The 20913-nt window shown below is 41.1% G+C and overlaps 2 protein-coding genes and 1 pseudogene across 3 annotated transcripts; 1 reads left to right on the top strand and 2 right to left on the bottom strand.

The window, feature by feature from the left end:
- Positions 1-563: 563 nt before the first annotated feature.
- On the bottom strand, positions 564-10346 carry gpat3 (glycerol-3-phosphate acyltransferase 3). The gene is made up of 13 exons (XM_055874819.1): positions 10195-10346; positions 9718-9908; positions 9142-9214; positions 3520-3814; positions 3271-3345; positions 3000-3089; positions 2810-2903; positions 2580-2695; positions 2282-2337; positions 1947-2032; positions 1622-1750; positions 1336-1415; positions 564-1147 (listed from the first exon to the last, which is right to left on the bottom strand). Exons 2-13 carry the CDS (start codon positions 9859-9861, stop codon positions 1012-1014), a joined length of 1374 nt encoding a protein of 457 aa, XP_055730794.1. The 5' UTR covers positions 9862-9908; positions 10195-10346; the 3' UTR covers positions 564-1011.
- A 2228-nt stretch (positions 10347-12574) lies between these two features.
- On the top strand, positions 12575-13766 carry LOC129818685 (BRCA1-A complex subunit Abraxas 1-like; annotated as a pseudogene).
- Positions 13767-15606: 1840 nt separating this feature from the next.
- On the bottom strand, positions 15607-20770 carry mrps18c (mitochondrial ribosomal protein S18C). Of its 2 annotated transcripts, XM_055874835.1 has the most exons (7): positions 20514-20770; positions 19317-19384; positions 19011-19069; positions 16553-16636; positions 16410-16467; positions 16268-16327; positions 15607-15759 (listed from the first exon to the last, which is right to left on the bottom strand). In XM_055874835.1, exons 1-7 carry the CDS (start codon positions 20594-20596, stop codon positions 15683-15685), a joined length of 489 nt encoding a protein of 162 aa, XP_055730810.1. In that variant the 5' UTR covers positions 20597-20770; the 3' UTR covers positions 15607-15682. The 2 variants fall into 2 exon arrangements, with proteins under 2 accessions (XP_055730810.1, XP_055730809.1); XM_055874834.1 differs by lacking the exon at positions 20514-20770 and having other exon boundaries at positions 19317-20353.
- Positions 20771-20913: the final 143 nt, after the last annotated feature.

Consider the following 20913-nt stretch of genomic DNA (forward strand, 5'->3'; position numbering starts at 1 on the left):
TTTCTGGCTATTTGTGTTTTGTATGAGTTTTTGGAGTGTAAATCTAAAAACAAAGCACTATGGTACACCAAATACAGTTTTAATCAGCCTTGATCTAACATGATTCCCACACCCCATACTATTCAACATAATAGCAGCAGCATTTCTTTTTTTTAAATTAAAACTTTGGATTGTAAATGAGCTGTTGATATTTAGTCAAGGTAGTGAGATCTTTTTGTGTGAGTGGATCCTTCCGATCACGGACAGAGTAAGAGTTGGTGATGTGATTGTTATTTGTTTGAAAAACCTGACTCCTAGTGTTTTATATACGACATTACAAGCTGAATTGTACAACTAGCTCCAGACAGACACAACCTCTAATTAGCCTCTATAGGCGTTCCATTATACCTATACATCTAATCTTTTCAGATATACAAAAATGCTTAAGGGTTAGGCCAGGGGAAGTGGTTTTCAGGACTGGGCCAAAATGTAGATTTCATAACATTTAAGATTTTAAGTAAAGCAACAATAAACCCAGTCTTAAAATAAATAAATCAGACTTTGATCAAAGCACCTCCAAAACATGAATGTATATATTGTTTATATGGGGTTAGGGGTTGTATTGTAGGGAGCATAATGTAACATAAGAGGCACAAACTGTACAAAGTAATAATAATACTAGTACAAACTCTGGGTCAATGTAAACACATTCTTCGATTATGGTGAGTTTAGTTAGATGGCAATCAGAAAACGTAGTATTACTGTAACATTAGAGATCCTTTTATACCATAGTACTACTTGCAGTGAAGTTTGAAATGTTTATGGCTCTAAACAATAGGTAATTGCGCAGTCTTTAAAATAAGGCATTTCATGCATTAAAAGTTGATACATGTTGTGTATCAGATTCAGATATCAATCTATACTCTATTCACCACACAAACTATGATGAATATAAAACAAATGCCTTTGATTTGCAATAAATCCAGTCCATATGCATTGTAGTGTGTAAAATACTTTGTCCACAGTGTTAATTCATTGTCTCCTGGTGCTCTCTGTGTGAGGCTCTTGGGAGTTTCTACCTTTCTTCCCCATAACCATACTGCTGTACATCTTCTGTTGCTGCTCTTTAAATGCCTCTTTCACCTTGGCTCTCTTCAAACTCCCATCCCTGTAGAGAGACACAGAGGACACTGCAGGTCACCTAACACGGCTGACAATAGCCTACAACCCATTATTGTGGAATAGTTTGGTTCACAGCACATTTTCTTCTGATTCCAGAACTCTATTACGATAAAATGGCATGTTTTAGAAGGATCTTTAGTGAGATTCAAGGACGTTTACTGAAAGTTTCCTTACCACGCCATGTCCAATAGCCCTCCCTGATGTGCGATAGCAGACTTCACTCTGTTGGCAAACTGGGCAGCATCTTCCCCTTCCTGTCCAAAGCGGCAATAAAGAGGCATATGATTAATAAACATATAGAGAGGTCTTTGAGGGGTCTTATGTATGTCTATGGCCATGGGGGTAGGAGGTGTGTGCACTCTGTAAGGGTTTGTGAAGAAAACACTACATCAAGTCCAATCTGTTGGTCATGGGAGGGAGTAGCTGGCAGTAATACAGCATACACAGTGTGACAACCTACCCGTCTGGTCATGGGGGGCAGGTACCACACGTTGACCACGATAGCCCAGCTGGTCATCATTCTCAGCAGGTAGTTCACCATGTTGTACTTGGCACTGTTCCAGAAGGCATCTCCAAAACGAGGGTCATACTAACAGGGAAGGACAGAAAGGAGATTTGAACAATTATAAATCAAAAGGCTGACAAAGTCAACACGTAGCATGGCCAATATGATGCCAACTTGATGATGTACTCATATAATAAGTGTTCAGTGACATGCTGCTTGATGGAGGAGCAGGGGTTAGAGAACACAAGGGGCTTTCAGACATTCAGATTGCAGCCAGTACCTTGATTGCGACTGGGTATATAGTCCCTCCAATCTCAAAGCTTCCCTTCTTGAACATCATGACTGATGTGTTGTTGATGCAGGTTCCTGTAAGAGGGACCAGAAAGGTCATGAGACCACCACAACCACAATGTCCAGTGGTGTTAGGCTCTATTCCAATTCAACTCAGTCAATTCAGGAAGTAAACTGCAATCCCTTATCGAAAAGTAATGAGGAAAATTGGAATTTGAGTTTACCTCATGCATTGACTGAATTGAAATGGAATTGACCCCAATCACAACTTCTCTCCAGACTGCAGCAGAGGAAAGACCAGCCAGTCAAAGTATAGAGACTTACCCTCAGGGAAGATCAAGATGGGTAGATTGGTTTTAGCTGCAACATGAGCCCTCAATCTGGGAGAGGATGGATGGGGGCAGATCAATAACCAGGACAACACTAATCATGATGAAAACAATATATAGCAGATAGGATGATTGAGTGGCTGTAATGGCAATGTACTGTATATCGTCATACAATCAATATATGCACCATCAACATCGGCATGCGATTCATTTACTTTTCAGAAGAAACTGAGTAAATGTTTAGATGAAAAAGACATCTCCTGCTGTCTTTTCCCATTTACTTGCTGTCTCACCTACTGGTAACAGCATTTCGGTCTCTCATCTCCGACCTCTCGAACCAGACGTGGGGGCAGGACTTCACCATTGACCTCTGGATGACCCCCATCAGCCCACCGTGACTTTGACCCACCTGGGAATAATACCAGACACAGAGAGCATGACAACTCTAGCCTGCTAAGAACCAAAAGTGATGGATGAGATATCAAATATCAGTGATATGTTGACCAATGTTTATGTTACCCACCATAGCGTAGCATCCATCATTGGCCAAAATGACAATGTCAATAGGCGAGGTGTGGTTTGCTACGCATATTCCTCCTTTTTGTGGTTTATTCTCTCTGTAAAAAATAAGCATTTATTTCAATGACATTGAAAATGTTGATACTAACATTACTACCTAAATGTATTTCTAAGTAGTTTGTCTGGATACTAACTTGTTGTGGTATTGGATGGTGGCAGAGAGGCCTCTGGCACAGATCCTGTAGCACATCAGATGGACTAATTCACTTAGCCAGTTCTTCAATCTAGAACACAAGAGCAATGTAAGGTAACAGCCAGGGATATTCTATTTTCTCAAGCAATGTACCAACTCTCGAGCTAGCTGGCTCGTTGAGAGATAGGAACATTCAATCTTCCTATCACCACAATTTATGAAAGTTCTACAACGTACTCTAAAAACTCAGTAGCGTACTACATCGTAATTACCTCTTGTTAGATAGAAATCCCACCAAAGTTGTCCCAATCACCAGCCAGGTCAACCCAATGATTGCCAGGGTTATCCTGAACGGAAGAAGGAATCACATGTTGAAAAAGAGCCTGTAGAAATGTAAACGTATACCATTCTACTATGGATCACATCATATTGAGTACATGATCGGTTGACATAAACTGAACTGAAATGGTAGGACACTGGCAGGACTGGAGAAGAGGTCAAGAAGGGCAGGTCAGACCCACCTGAGAGGGAAAAGGACACAGTAACGTATGATCACGCCCAGTCCCCAGATGATGGTGAGTCGCAGGCTGATGTAGTGGAAGTTGTGGTTGGTGCGGGTCAGGAGGTTCCAAGAGACAAGCTCCTCAGAGGAGAAGCGCTGAGTCACCTGGTCGTCCACGATGCTCTCCAGGCCCTTTATGTAGAAGTAGAATGAGTCGCTCAGTGCAAACTCTCCCCTCGATATGGACTGGGTACGATACCGACGCAGCTCCCCCATCTCCTGTTCCATGGAGCCCCCCTCCCTCTGGATGAGTCCTGGCCAAAGAACAGGAGACAACAGAGATTATTAACTGAGTGGTTTACAGTACGTTATACCTGTGGGTTTAGTCAATACCTAGCGATTTAGGACATAAAATAGAGAGGTGTAAGGAAGGGCAAGGATAGTATAAGTGTACCTACTGATTGTAGTACCTATCTATCTATGATATCCCAGAGAGGGTAAAGCTGATGAGGAATGAAATGGAGGACTGTTGTGGCATAGCCGATCAGTACTAGGCCTGTCAGTACCAGGTACCACTGAGAGCACAGAGCAGAGAGCTCCCATTCCTTTTCTTCATACACAGCAGCACTGTCTTTTGCCCAGTTTCAGTAAAACACTTCCCTTGTGCCATGATTATACAGTAATACAAGCTTAATTATTATGTTCACAGACAATGAGTTATAGACGAAAGGAGCAAACATGGTGGATTTTGTAATCTTTGCTAAATGATTTGCTAAATCTTATTGCACAACATCATGGTGACTTGCCCTTCCTGTGTTTCATAAAAAATAAAAGCCTCTGTACTTTTGAAGTTGCCTGTCACATCAGATTGACTGTTAATTCAACAACATTGGAATTCTAGATAAACAATTTATAGACACCACAAAAAGTCCCCAGTACAAAGCCTGACACAAAACCGATCTATTGGAATCTTCAATGCGGTTATAAAATAGCATGTGATATACATGTCCAATAAGTATAAGTATTTAACACAATATAGGGCAAATGGTATCATAAAGTTAGCAGAGGATGGTGAAGTGACGTCTTTCAAACGTTTATTTCCAGAAAGAGCAGATGAAGGTGGCACACAGTATTTCACAGCATATGGGTCGAAGGTTAGGCTACACAGAGAGAGTGAGTTTTCTGCCTGAAGTTAAGCAATCCTCAATTGCATCATCAGAGTGGGACAGGGTTGCTCCAATCTGCACCCACAAATCAGCCACAGGAGCTGAGTTGACCAATCACAAGCCCCTACACTGACACGCAGTCACATATGCAGGGTACACTCCTTCCAGACCGAGCTGAATTCAATCCCTCATACTACAGAACACTTTGTTATGAGAGCAGAATTAGGGTTGCAAATTTACGAAAGCTGCCAGAATCTTGGGTAATTTGTGTAATTAACTGAAAATCTATGTCAATCTATTGTAACTTTGGTCATTTATACTTAAAAAAAAAAATGTATTCACAGTAAAAATGTTTTATATTCATGTCCATATACAGTACCAGTCAAAAGTTTAGACACACCTACTCATTCAAGGGTTTTGCTTATTTTTTTATTACTATTATCTACATGTAGAATAATAGTGAAGACATCAAAACTATGAAATAACACATATGGAATCATGCCGTAAGCAAAAAAGTGTTAAACAAATCAAAATATATTTTAGATTCTTCAAAGTAGCCACCCTTTGCCTTGATGACAGCTTTGCACATTCTTGGCATCCTCTCAACCAGCTGCATGGTTGAGGTAGTCACCTAGAAAGCATTTAAATTAAAACGTGTGCCTTTAAGTTAATTTGTGGAATTTCTTCCCTTAATGCGTTTGAGCCAATGAGTTGACAGCTTTGCACACTCTTGGCGTTCTCTCAACCAGCTTCACCTGGAATGCTTTTCCATAAGTCTTGAAGGAGTTCCCACATATGCTGAGCACTTGTTGGCTGCTTTTCCTTCACTCTGCGGTCCAACTCATCCAAAACCATCTCAATTGGGTTGAGGTTGGGTGATTGTGGCGGCCAGGTCATCCAACGCAGCACTCCATCCCTCTCTTTCTTGGTCAAAAAGCGGACTCCAATCAAGTTGTAGAAACATCAAGGATGATCAATGGAAACAGGATGCACCTGAGCTCAATTTCGAATCTCATAGATAAGGGTCTGAACACTTATGTAAAAAAAAAATGTTTTCGCTTTGTAATTATGGGGTATTGTGTGTAGATTGATGTGGGGGAAAAAGTAATTCAATGCATTTTAGAATAAGGCTGTAACGTAACAAACTTTGGAAAAAGTCATGGGGTCTGAATACTCTCTGAATGCACTGTAGACCCATCATCAGAGATGTTAAAGGCCAATCATGGTAAATCCGTCGTCTGCATTGGCTGTGTAGCATTTACTGTGAGGGAATTCATACCTCTTGCACTTCGCGGGGCAGCGCAGGGCTGTTGAGTAGAGCTGATGAGATGGAAGTTGTCAAGGAAGTGAGTTTGAGTTTATACAGGACCTCCCGCCTTCACAATTGCGTCACACTCTCCATACAGAGCCTCCAACCACATTTTTTGATCAAGCATAAATTTGCTCTAGTTGTGGTTCAACTTTGAGCACCATTCGGCATATCTCTTGAACGTTTTGGCATTCAGCTCCAACAGGACACTTTCTGAGCACCTATACAATGGGCAAGTATGTATGGAAGGTTTTGTTCAAATCAGGGGTGATGTCAAAAAGTGATTGCTCTGCTACAAACCATCAGAACTCAATTCAACTTACTGGATGAACAGTTGAAGTTGGAAGTTTACATACATCTTAGCCAAATACATTTAAACTCAGTTTTTCACAATTCCTGACATTTAATCCTAGTAAGAATTCCCTGTCTTAGGTCAGTTAGGATCACCACTTTATTTTAAGAATGTGAAATGTCAGAATAATAATAGAGAGAATGATTTATTTCAGCTTTTATTTCTTTCATCACATTCCCAGTGGGTCAGAAGTTTACATACACTCAATTAGTATTTGGCATTGCCTTTAAATTGTTTAACTTCGGTCAAACGTTTCAGGTAGCCTTCCACTTCCAGACTGATGTCTTGAGATGTTGCTTCAATATGTCCACCTAATTTTCCTTCCTCATGATGCCATCTATTTTGTGAAGTGTACCAGTCCCTCCTGCAGCAAAGTACACCCACAACATGATGCTGCCACCCCCATGCTTCACGGTTGGGATTGTGTTCTTCGGCATGCAAGCCTCCCCCCTTTTCCTCCTAAAGAAAATTGCCCAGCGACAGCCCCGAAACCTGAAGGATCTGGAGAAGGTCTGTATGGAGGAGTGGGCCAAAATCCCTGCTGCAGTGTGTGCAAACCTGGTCAAGAACTACAGGAAACGTATGGTCTCTGTAATTGCAAACAAAGGTTTCTGTACCAAATATTAAGTTCTGCTTTTCTGATGTATCAAATACTTATGTCATGCAATAAAATGCAAATGAATTACTTAAAAATCATACAATGTGATTTTCTGGATTTTTGTTTTAGATTCCGTCTCTCACGGTTGAAGTGTACCTATGATAAAAATGACAGACCTCTACATGCTTTGTAAGTAGGAAAACCTGCAAAATCGGGCAGTGTATCAAATACTTGTTCTCCCCACTATACATATACCCGTAGCATATACCCGTAGTATATACATATACCCATAGTAAATACTGTCTATGCACACTAGGTAAGACATGGGCGGACCACCCCCTGTATTTTGGTTAGTGCACCAGGTGGTGCTAGTTAGGTAAGTAGTGGGTAGGCAGGTAAGGTAGGAAGGGGCTTTGATATTTACTTTCTTTGCTTTGGTTCCATCCAGCCCCTTTCCCCCAAAATGACCGTGTGACGGAATAAATTCCCTGTAAGCGGTAATTCCCTGTAAATGGTAATTCTCTGCCTTTTGTCATCCTTACTCGCACCTACAATACCATACCTCTTTCACTCCACGGGGAGTTGAGTTGTAGCAGGGTGTTGCGTTCCCTCTTCCTAGAGGCGTACGTAAACGTAACCTTCCGACTTCAACTGTATAATAACATTATACCTGTGTAATTAATAATTACTACAGGGTTATTCACATTTCAGTTAGGGGCAAATACAGACTAAAAGGTATTGATTCAAATGGTGACATTCAGCATAGCGAAGAAAATATAGAAAATAACTCCTTCGCACAAAAGTTCATGAAGAACATAAAGATGACAGTTTTATAGTCATCCACAATAAGTTAAACAGACAGGGTCTCACCATTCTGGCGCTGCACATCCTTTCCAACTACTTCGCTAAAAACCGCTCTGCTCTCACAGGAAAAAAAACTGCTGCTCTGAATTAGCTCCATTCATTAAAATCACAATTTAACCAACCCCATCTACTTTTTGGGACTACCTGGACCTACCTTTTGGTTTTGAAGTATTGAAACCAAAACCAAAAGTATTTTGATAAACATGAAAAGCTGAATGTAAGAAGTGCTCATCATTTCAAATAGGTTATATGTTGTACTAAACAGCATATAAACACTAAATAGGTCAGGAGCCGGACAGGGAGCCTAAGAAGCAACGAAAATCAATTATTTAGGCTATATTATTTCAAGGCTATAGTCTACAAAGAAATACATTGTGAGGCATTTGCGATTGCGACCCTAGGCTGCTAGGCTGGCATTTAAACAACATTTCATTGTATTAAATCATTATATTATCAGTCTATAAATTGTGCATATAGGCTGTAACTTACTTAGAATTAAATAGAAATTAAACGAAAAACGATTTATAAGGCTCATTGAGTGCCTTTGAATTCGAGTTTGGCCAGAGTCTGTGGCTTCGGGCTCATGCGATGGTGCTTGGAGAGCAGGCCAGCAGCAGAGAATATCCTTTCCCCGCTTGCAGAGCCACTGGGGATGCTAAACACCCTTCGGGCCACTCTTGCCATGCTGGGCAGAGAAGCATTTTTTTTTCTCCCCCCCCCTATAGGTAGGTCTAAAGGTTTTTTGGCAAAATAACACAATCAAAACGGAAAGCTCCTTGAAGGTGGGAATATGCCAGGCCTATTGGGCCAAAATCAATTATGGTCTATAGTATAGATAATGAAACAAAAATGAACTAAACTTTGAAGAGATCAGATTATTTGTTTATAAAAACTTTGCTACAATGGCACATAGTAAGTACCCCATCATGCTTTCGGGATATGTGTCTTCTCAGATTCCACAATGATTCTTTAGTTGTGGACACTACATCACCGCACTCACCTCTCTTGCTCTTGGTCCTCATCTTTGTAAGTCACCTTGATTTTGCACCTGTGTGTTTTATCAGTTACTTTAGCGAACTCCATGACAGTAGCTAAAGCAAGGGGCTATAGGAACACACAAGTAGACTACAAATGCATGCTGGGCAGAGCACGCCCCGAGCTCGCGAAGTGAGCGCTACTGGAGTGAAATTGGAGCGGCCGAGAAGTCCGACGCTCCAGCCTTTGGGAATCTCGTTCCGCGCTCCAGTCAAATTGGGCACGTTCCGCTCCAGCTCCGCTCACATACACTTCTCCAGACCAGTACAAACCTCAGCATGAACTCATTGATGGGTAATGAGTGTAAAGTCACTCACCAAAGGGTAGAGGAGCAGGCACTGACAGAGTGGGTTGTTCCCTGTGTCCTCTCTCGATCCGCAGGGTGGCCCACTGCCCAGACAACAGAGTTATTTTCAGTTGACCTCTCACACAATACTTTCTACATATTGCCTTTTAATTGCCTAACTGCCCTTGCGCCCCACTTTGCACATTAACTATGTCTGTCTGCTCTAAAGGGTCAGGGAGCAACATGAATACAATCCTACACAATAATAGTGAATATAGACTACAGTAGACTGAATTTGATCAGATTAATAGATTGACAAAAACTATTTTGGTTTTCATAAATCTTCTGTTTTCCAACAAATAATATTCTTACGTGAACAAAATCACATAATTCGCTATTACATGCTATTCAAGGTTATGTTTGATGAAAATGTTTTATAATAAAATAATAAATTGTGAGCTATTCTGGAATTCCAGAATTTGAGCTCTTCCGGAATTTCCAGCAGTTTACATTTTAGTCATTCAGCAGACGCTCTTAACCAGAACCATTTACAGTAGTGAGCGCATACATTTTTTCATACTTTTTCGTCGAGTTTTCGTACAGTTACCTCCAATATTTTGACCAGGATCTTAATGTAGACAGAAGTGACTCCCAGTGAGAGGCCAAACATGGCAGGTATCATGATGAACCCAATCATCACGGAGAACCACACCGGCAGCAACACAACCGCTATACTCCACAGGCCCTCCATCACACAGATCTGTCATCCACTGGTATGGCACATTGGGGTCAAGTTACCTGCAGAACAGACACAACAAATAGCTACTCACTTCAAGTAAGCATTGCATTCTGGTTGTAGAAAGGAGACTACATTGACTGCATACGTTTTGTCGGCCCATTTTCAGAAAAGTATAACTTGGCCCTATGTAAACATGGTTTTGAAACAGGATATCAACATCGCCTAGTTACAGCCAAGCCGAGAAAGAAGCACTTGAAGTAGTTTACTACGTTTCTGAGCCTACCATATCCGAGTTTGACTGCAGAACATGAAACGTTTCAAAATGTATCAAGAGTAATAGCAAACCTTGGAAGACCTCTTCGTTGTCTTAGAGAGTTTTCCATTCTGGACCTTCCTGAAACGGTAGCTAGTATAGTCAGACACAGGACTGTACGCAAAGTTCTGTTGTACAAATAAATACCCTCCCCCACTGGCGAGTTTCTTGAAAGAAGTTGACCTCTCGTGCACATTCAGCTGCGCAGCAAGAGTGCATCCGCGTGCCATTGCAGAGGATATGCGCTGTTTTTACGCAATCGAACACTATCCATGTTGCCTTCCTTGACAACGGGAGGCATGGCGGACTCAAACTCCTCTGTTCGCATCTCCGTTTTATTCTTGGTTCATTAATGTTTCAGCACTTTATCAGTGATTCTGATGTAGTAAGTAGTTAGCTAGATACATATGCTAATTCATGATTGGAAAAATATACAACATTAGCTGTGCACCTATTAATCAGGTTCGTCTACAGAAAATACGGGCAACTAACTTTGGCTAACTTTTTCTAACGCCACAACAGATAGGTCTGACCATATAACCTACTAATTCAGATGCTGATTATTGCCAGGTTGTGTATTATATTTAACTAACCTCAGACATGTATGTGCCTCATTACATTTTACAGGAAGGTCTTATTCTTGGGGAGATCAAAGCTGAAGCGAGAAGCAACATCACCGATTCTCAAATCGACAACATACAGTTTGAGCATACAATAAGTCAGTCATCAGCTGTGCACTTGAATCATTAGAATGTCATCTTGGCTACAGTGTGAACTGACTGTTATCTCACCGTGGTTTCTGTCCCGGACATTCAGAAACATATATCATGTCGCAAGCTCAATAGGTAAACTGCAAAGATGAAAGGTTTCTTAAAATTGTGATTCAGCTGTGTGTGTATTGCAACAGTATTTGAACCATTTCTGCTAGCAGCATGTCACTTCCAATAATAGTGTTTTTCTCCCCGCCTCAAAGCTTCTATAATAGTATAGGGGAGGTGAACCAGGATGAAGGCACCTTTTGTGAAATTAGGAGTTAAGTGGAATAAGATACCTTGGTAATATTGCTGTCACAAATAGGGATATTTCAACTGAGTCCAGGGAGAAAAGGCACATTTGCCATTATGCAAGATGTTTGCATTTCTTTCCTATCTTGTTTGATAGCCAACAAAGCACACTTTTATTCAGCCTCTTCCTATTTAATAATAATGTATTCAACTTCTATAGCGCTTTCAATAATAGAAATCTCAAAGCGCTTCATAAGCAAAAAAAAACAAAAAACAAACTATGTATCATGACAGGTCAGGTCAACCAATAGCGGCCAAGTCTTTGAAAGCTGCATCCTCTGCAGATATAGAGGGTCAGTTAATTCATGGCTTGGGCCACTGAGGTACTACTGCATTCTTGAGCGTACGGAACTGGCCAGAAGATGGTAGATGATGCTGGTGGTGGAGTCTGCTGATGATCTTGTAGAGGGCGAGTCGGGGAACCAACAAACCTGCGCCATATAGACACTGGACTTCTCTTCTTCCACTCTGTGTAGTGTAGCGTCCACTTGGGTGATGCCTCAGCAGCTCTGGGCGGCAGAATGCTCACTACACAAAGTTCAGAATAGTAGCCAGTCGTCCTGACTGTGAGCCTCTGCCCCAGCACTGTATTCCTCCATCTCCCATTCCTGTTACACTTCAAGCAACTCCTCACATGATCTCAAAAGATCAGGAACTGGCAGCCAGGTGAAATAAAAAAAAGCTGGTACGGTGCATTCGGAAACTATTCAACCCCTTGACTTTTTCACATTTTGCAATGCTACAGCTTTATTCTAAAATTGATAGAATTGTTTCCCCCCCCCCCTCAATCTAGACACAATACCTACCGCATAATGACAACACAAAAACAAGTTGACATTTTTGCAAATTTGTATTTCTGTTTTTTATTTGTAATAAATTTGCAAACATTTCTAAGCCTGTTTTTTTATTTTTTAGGATAAGGCTGTAACGTAACAAAATGTGGAAAAGTCCAGGGGTCTGAATACTTTCCGAAGGCACTGTACGAGTTCAAATACATTTTTCTAAAAACACATTAGCTAGCTAGCTAGTCAAGCCCCCCAAAAAAAGTTTACCTGTCAGACAATGTGCAAATCCGTGGCTCAAAACCACCAGATATACAATAGAAAGTAATTGTCATAAAAAAAATATGTTGATTCTGAAAACATTAAATATGTACAAATGAACAGGAGCTCTCTGTCTGCTGCTACCAGGGCAACTATCAACTTCAACTTTATTTGACTTTCCTATCCAGGAGAATGTGATTGGTTGGTATAAACAGCAGAGAAACACAGATCAACAAATGACCTTCAGAGAGCAAGTAGTCCATGAGAACCTGAAAAGAGCAGTCTCCAATCAGGAGCTGATCTTTCTGCTACTGACACCCAGTGAGGTCACATCATTAGGCTCCACTCACAAACTGGAGTATGCAGTCTACAGATCACATTGCAGGTCTGTACATTCACATTGTGATATCCTTCACACTGTATTTAATGAAACTGTTAGTGTTTTGCCATGGGATCTTTAGTGAGTGAGTGTATGTTTTTAAGGTCTGAACTCTGTGTTGCACTGTCAGAGTTGTCAATACCGCAGCGTTCCTATCCGGGTCAGCAACCTGGGTTTGTTGGAACAGCAGGACTACTGGAGACTGTCAGCATCTTGTTCATCAGTCAACTACAACCATGCTGTTTGGAAACACAGGTACTAGCTTTGCTGACCCCTGGGCCTTGGGTACTATTGACTTTGAAAAATGTAATCCGAGTATGTTTGTCTGGTACCTGTATGACTAGTCTTACACTTTTCTATTTTGCTCTGTGTAGATATAGATTCTTATTCTTAGATGGATCCCTGCAGGTGGATGAGATAATGAAATGAACAACTCCTTGCAAGTCGAACTAAAGGTAAGTTGAACGGATAATGTAATGGATAATGAAAACAGAAAGGTAAAAACATACAAATGACTATGTACAACCATTTGTAAACATGATGGTGTCACCTGGGATTTCAGTTGATTTCTCTTCAGATGGCATGTAAGAAAGTGGAGGAGAGTGAGCGATTGGTCGAGGAGCTGCTTGCAGAGGTTTCGTCTCTAAGGACTGTCAGTGAGAGGAAACAAGAGCAGAAAAAAAGTATGACAAACTTCTGCTGTTCTATTTATCAATTCTTGATTTCTGTTATTTTATCTTACTTTTTGAGTGTGTTAAGCATGTTTTGCTTACTTTTGTGTTCCCCAATTCAGCAGATGGAGACTCCACTCCAGCCCAGTCTAAGGAGAATGTACTGCTCTGTGAGGCCATGAAGACACTGTTCCCTGGGGCAGCTCTACTCCAAGCACAGGCTCTAACCTTCCAGGGTTTCCCCGTGCCTGAGTTCTGCTGCAACACTGACCATGGCATAGACATCACCACAACACTGCCTTTGATCCTGAATCATAGTCCCCAAAGCCAGGAAGGGGAGGCTTGGTAGAGGCGGAGGGACGTCTTGGAGAAAACATCCCCTCTGTGAATCATCTGACACGCCCAAGAGGAGGAAAAACATGCTGGAGGAGACTGCGGGGTCTTCATTGTCAGTCAGTGGGTCAGAGACTGAGGATGATTTGATACCAGCCAATCAAAACATAAATAATTTAGACATGTCTAACAGAGGACAAAAATGTACCACTCAAATTATTACTTTGCATAAAAAGTAAGTGAGAGTTACTTTAAGAGTATAGGAAAATCTACGTATATTTAGGGATGCCTTCAATTTGCTTACTTTGGGCGTAACATTTTAAATGTAAGAACTGTCCTTGTAATTAAGGGAAATATACAGTACCAGTCAAAAGTTGACACATACTCATTCCAGGGTTTTATTTGTACAATTTTCTACATTGTAGAATAATAGTGAAGACATCAAAACTATGAAATAACACACATGGAATCATGTAGTAACCAAAGTGTTAAATCAAAATAGATTTTGAGATTCTTCAAAATAGCCAACCTTTGCCTTGAGAGCTATGCACTCTTGGCATTCTCTTAACCAGCTGCATGAGGTAGTCACCTGGAATGCATTTAAATTAACAGGTGTGCCTTTAAGTTAATTTGTGGAATTTCTTTCCTTGATGCATGAGCCAATCAGTTGTGTTGTGAGGAGGTAGGGGTGGTATACAAAAAATAGCCATAATATGGACTTGTTCTTTTACCAAATAGGGCTAGAACAGCTCAAATAAGCAAAGAGAAACAACAGTTCATCATTACTTTAAGACATGAAGGTCAGTCAATGCGGAAAATTAAGAACTTTGAAAGTTTCTTCAAGTGTAGTCACAAAATCCAAGCGCTATGATGAAACTGGCTATCATGTGGACTGCCACAGGAAGACCCAGAGTTCCCTCTGCTGCAGAGGATAAGTTCATTAGTTAACTGCACTGCAGATTGCAGCCCAAATAAATGCTTCAGAGTTCAAGTAAGATAAATCTCAACATCAACTGTTCAGAGGAGACTGTGAATCATGGTTGATTGCTGCAAAGAAACCAGTACTAAAAGGACACCAATAAGGAGACTTGCTTGGGCCAAGAAAAACGAGCAATGGACATTAGACCAGTGGAAATCTGTCCTTTGGTCTGATGAGTCCAAATTTGAGATATTTGGTTCCAACCGCCGTGTTTTTGTGAGACGCTGAGTAGGTGAACGGATGATCTCTGCATCTGGTTCCCAAGCATGGAGGTGTGATGGTGCTTTGCTGGCAATTTATTTAGAATTCAAGGCAGTGTTAACCAGCATGGCTACCACAGCAATACACCATCCCATCTGGTTTGTGCTTAGTGGGACAATCATGTTTTACAACAGGACAATAACGCAAAACACACCTCTAGGCTGGGTAAGGGCTATTTGACCAAGGAGAGCAATGGAGTGCAACATCAGATGACCTGGCCTCCACAATCACCCAACCTCAACCCAATTGAGATGGTTTGGGATGATTTAGACCGCAGAGTGAAGGAAAAGCAGCCAACAAGTGCTCAGCATATGTGGGAACTGCTTCAAGACTGTTGGAAAAGCATTCCTCGTGAAGGAGGTTGAGAGAATGCCAAGTGTGTGCAAAGCTGTCAAGGCAAAGGGTGGCTACTTTGAAGAATCTAAAATATAGTTTGATTTTTAACACTTTTATGTTACTACATGATTCCATGTGTTATTTCTAGTTGATGTCTTCACTATTATTCTACAATGTAGAAAATAGTGCAAATAAAGAAAAACCCTTGAATGAGTAGGTGTCCAAACTTGACTGGTACTGTATATAAAATAGTTCAAGCTGTAATTGAACTTGTACAGCATTGCATTCAATTATTTTCACATGTGTAGTGAGTTACGATTATTGGTCTCATGACTCAACCCAAGCATGACAGCTCAAAGACGAAACTAACAAGCAATCTTCCACATTGAAAAATGTTTTAATACACAATTACAGTATCTATGCTAGACTAGATCCACAATACAGGCGGACACAGTTACTCCAAGTGCCGGATGTCACAGATATTTGGATCTTTCATAAAATGTGGGTCCTTGTGGGTTACAGACATGAATCCTGTGGAGGAAAACATTACCAGTATTTATTATAGGAAAGACTGGATGATCAAAACATGGTCATTTTGAGCCAGACAAATCTGTAGCACACTTATTACAAATCCTCTGGTCAGTAGTGACAGATGGCGCATTGAAGTTTCCAAAGAGAAACTATTACAGAGCAACCTCGAGGTTTAAAGCTGCTGAAGACTTGATCATATTGTTCACACATTCTCATGTTGCGTTATTCACTCTTTCTGTGCTTGTAGTTGATCCCACAACTTTACTTCATTACAGAGAAAATTGCCATCACTTGCCATTGACTACAATGCATTATGAAAATGTTTCTAAAGTATGTTAAGAAAACACTCCAAACCAACTCATAGTACATCAGAATCCCATTCTGAATGTCTGCATTCAATTTTGCAAAAATAATTTCACTGTCCCATAAATCCATATCTGCAACTTTTTGTTGTGGACATTGTTTTCTATGTACAGTCAATAATACAATGTGTGATTTGAGGGCATACCCATCGAATGAGCTTTCTTTATGGCTTTGCCGATCTCCCTCTGTTTCTTACCACATAGACCTGGAAAAGAATAAACACCTTGACACGACAGCCTCTGCTCTGATGTGTACATTTTCAGCACTTTTCCTAACCAAGTTCTCACCTGTTATGTGCCTGCCGTAAACTCTTCCTGTGTGTGGGGATACAAACTGGGACAGCAGCTATTGGAATCAAGTTTGGAGAAAAATTAGGCATATTATAAATAAACATTGGATACTTGCGCATCACAGCAGTCTAATGACAGACCTGAACATTCTTGAAGTCCACTGTGATGTTACAGAGAATGCAGCCCTTCTGTGGTTGTTTATATGGATTCTCCATCTGTAAAGGCTGAGGAGATAAACATTTAGGTAAATCCATACAACAAAATGTAGTTGTCATAGACCTTGTAGTCAAATGACATATAGCTTCAAATCAAGTTAAAAAAAAGTAATAATTCTCTTGACATGTGGTGGAATGTTACTCCTTGAGCTAGCCCTTATCATGACTCCAATGCATGTGTGTAGAGTGGGTCATTCAATGTCCATTATGATTAGCTCAGGCACAATGTGCAGACAGAGCGCCAAAGCCATCTAAATGCAAATAAGTCTCACACGACACAGTTTTGGAAACATTTATAACTTACTTACATAGAAGCGATAATTTATTGCTCAAATACAAAATATACACTTGCTGATCGCAGTTTAGCAAAGTTGCTTCCATACAGTCGTGGCCAAAAGTTGACAAATATTAATTTTCACAAAGTCTGCTGCCTTAGTTTGTATGATGGCAATTTGCATATACCCCAGAATGTTATGAAGAGTGATCAGATGAATTGTAATTAATTGAAAAGTCCCTCTTTGCCATGACAATGAACTGAAACCCCAAAAAACATTTCCACTGCATTTCAGCCCTGCCACAAAAGGACCAGCTGACATGTCAGCGATTCTCTCATTAACACAAATGTGAGTGTTGACGAGGACAAGGCTGGAGATCACTCATTCAAACTCAATCAGCATGACAAACAGACTGGAAGCCTCAAAAGTAGGGTGGTGCTTGGAATCATTATTCTTCCTCTGTCAACCAAGGTTACCTGCAAGGAAACATGCCGTCATCATTGCTTTGCACAAAATGTGATTCACAGGCAAGGATATTGCTGCCAGTAAGATTGCACCTAAATCAACCATTTATCAAATCATCAAGAACTTCAAGGAGAGCGGTTCAATTGTTGTGAAGAAGGCTTCAGGGCGCCCAAGAAAGTCCAGCAAGCGCCAGGACCGTGTCCTAAAGTTGATTCAGCTGCAGGATCGGGGCACCACCGGTACAGAGCTTGCGCAGGAATGGCAGCAGACAGGTGTGAGTGCATCTGCACGCACAGTGAGGTGAAGACTTTTGGAGGATGGCCTGGTGTCAAGAAGGGCAGCAAAGAAGCCACTTCAAGGAACACATCAGGGACAGACTGATGTTCTGCAAAAGGTACAGGGATTGGACTTCTGAGGACTGGTGTAAAGTCATTTTCACTGATGAATACCCTTTCCGATTGTTTGGGGCATCCGGAAAAAAGCTTGTCCGGAGAAGACAAGGTGAGCGAGCGCTACCATCAGTCCTGTGTCATGCCAACAGTAAAGCATCCTGAGCCCATTCATGTGTGGAGTTGCTTCTCAGCCAAGGAAGTGGGCTCACTCACAATTTTGCCTATGAACACAGCCATGAATAAAGAATGGCACCAACACATCCTCCGAGAGTAACTTCTCCCAACAATCCAGGAACAGTTTGGTGACGAACAATGCCTTTTCCAGCATGATGGAGTACCTTGCCATAAGGCAAAAGTGATAACTAAGTGGCACAGGGAACAAAACATCAATATTTTGGGTCCATGGCGAGGAAACTCCCCAGACCTTAATCCCAATTGAGAACTTGTGGTCAATCTTCAAGAGGCGGGTGGACAAACAAAAACCCACAAATTATGACAAACTCCAAGCATTGATTATGCAAGAATGGGCTGCCATCAGCCAGGATGTGGCCCAGAAGTTAATTGACAGCATGCCGGATTTCAGAGGTCTTTAAAAAGGGACAACACTGCAAATATTGACTCTGCGTCAACTTCATGTAATTGTCAATAAAAGCCTTTGAAACTTAGGAAATACTTGTAATTATACTTCAGTATTCCATAGTAACATCTGACAACAATATCTAAAGACACTGAAGCAGCAAACCTTGTGGAAATTAATATTGGTGTCATTCTCAAAACTTTTGGCCACGACTGTAGTGTCATTGCTGGGGAGCGAAGCTTCATACCTCGGTTTGCCCAGTGTTATTTAAAATTCTGCAGGATGCAACATGGCTAAACTGCCTCGAGTAAGTGTATATTTTGTAATTGAAAGATTATTTCTCGCTGATGTGATAATGCACTTCTAATCGTTTACAAAACCACATCGCGAGGATTACGAATGTTCCTAAACGTTACAACAGAACGTCGGTATTTGTAGTTCATTGATACAGCTGTTTTGTATGCGGGATGGAGTGAGTCTCTAAAGCTGGGTATACCGTTCTCGAGAGCTATCCCTGAGCACTAAGCGTACATATAAATCAAGTTCTATTTGCATTTAAAAACGTAATCCTGGATCAATTTAGTCTATTGATAACGTTTTACTTAGTGCACTCTTTGAAAGGTAGTTATTAGCTAGCTACCTAAACATTAATAGGTGGCTTTAAAATTGCTTACCATGTCATCGTTCTTCTTGACTACATTAGACGAGCCTGACAGACTTCTGAGACATTGTTCTGTGATAAAAAGTAAAGCAAACATTAACTCACATAAAAAAAATAGAGGTTGCTCTGGCCAGCTAGATAGACGACACATGTGGTTGGCTAGTTAATGATGGATGGCATAGCTAGAGGTTAACTAACGCTAGCTAACGTTAACCTATTAGCTAAATGGATAGCTATCTTAGTGATTATACACGTCAGTATAATCATGCTTGTATCACTAGGAATGCAATTAATTCAAAACATAGAACAGCATTCTTACGTGTGCCTCCAAGTTGTGAAAATGTAAATTGTAAAGATCGAATGCTTCGGACAGCAAACATTTTTGACCTGCGAAGGAAAGATCCGGAAGCTATTTGACGTATTCTTCTTCTATGAGATTTAACAGCGGTTGACATCCAATTTGTTGCATTACCGCCATCTACTAGACTGGAGTACAACTCCCTTATACTTTTCTTGAAAAATAATGTACTAAATAAATACCCTACCATCTAACACTATACTCACTAGTTTCAAAATTATATAAAATAAACACCCCCCTACTCCAAAAATGTAATGTATTTATTCTTACCTCATGCCATCACCCTGAAAGAATGGGACATAACCACTTAATACATCATGTAACTTACACACCCAAATACCTCTCAGCAGCTGCCACCACAACCTCCATTTTCTGTTACTTCCGAACCATCCCTGCAGTATAATTAATAACCACTGCTATAAAAGCTAAAAATCCAATCTTACTGAAACATATTTAACTTTTTGGCCCATCCCTCTGTACTGGTATATCTCTACTACTCTTACCACTCCTCCCCCTTAACCCATCTTTCTTCACTGCCTCAGCGGATGACATCTTCTGCTCTACTCTAACCCTGGAAACCTCAACCTACCTCTCTCGCACGGGACATGTCTGATCCCCAGCGCAATGGGCACCCCTACAATTAACACATTCCACTACTTTCCCCTAATACTACACATTCCTTTGTCTCATGCCCTTCTGCACATTTCTCACACCTTGGACCCTCCCTCCTACACACTGCTGCCACATGCCAATAAAGCTTGACACCTGTAACATCTTAACGTACTCGGCACATACAGGATAATTTATATATCCTAACTTCACTTTGTCAGGCAAAGACTGATCTTCAAAACTCAAAAGAACAGACAATGACTCTTCTGTTTCTCCACTCTCGCCACCCTGTCTGCGTCGCTTTAAACGACGAGCATCACATACAACGGGAATATTTGCCCTCAGTTGGTCAACGTTTATATCTACTGCTACCCCAGTTATCGCTCCTTTCATTGGTGCCTTTTTCTTGAGATCGAAACACTTCACTTTACTTACCCCCATTCGTTTTACTTGGAGCGCATTCTTCCTCAACAGAAACACAAACGATTATCACTAGACCACTTCAAGTTACCCTCACCGATTCCACATGACCCAACTCTTTTCACCCACCGTGAAACCGCAAATGAATCAACCGAATGGCAAGAGTCCACTTTTTCCATAAACTTCACTCCTACTGTCAGACTCTTCTTCATCCTGATCCTCGGTGCATACCTCGGTCTCCGATAACTTTACCGCACCTACCACCTCCAGATACTTCACCCTAATTCACTTCAATTACTCGTCTTCAGCTCCCTCTGCTTACACTTTATACCATTCTTCTTTGACAAAACAAGCTCCCTTTTCCCCACAATTTTTCTCCGACTCAAGCTCACCCTCTTCTTCCCTCACTCTCTTTTCCCCTCCATTCCTCCTCCGTTTGTCTCGGCATTGCTTTCCACATGCGAATAATTAACACGAAACATTACCCCATAGAGGCTCACACCCCTCTATCGACCAGCGAGTAACGTTG

Source organism: Salvelinus fontinalis, chromosome 21, assembly GCF_029448725.1.
Source record: "Salvelinus fontinalis isolate EN_2023a chromosome 21, ASM2944872v1, whole genome shotgun sequence".
NCBI lineage: Eukaryota > Metazoa > Chordata > Actinopteri > Salmoniformes > Salmonidae > Salvelinus > Salvelinus fontinalis.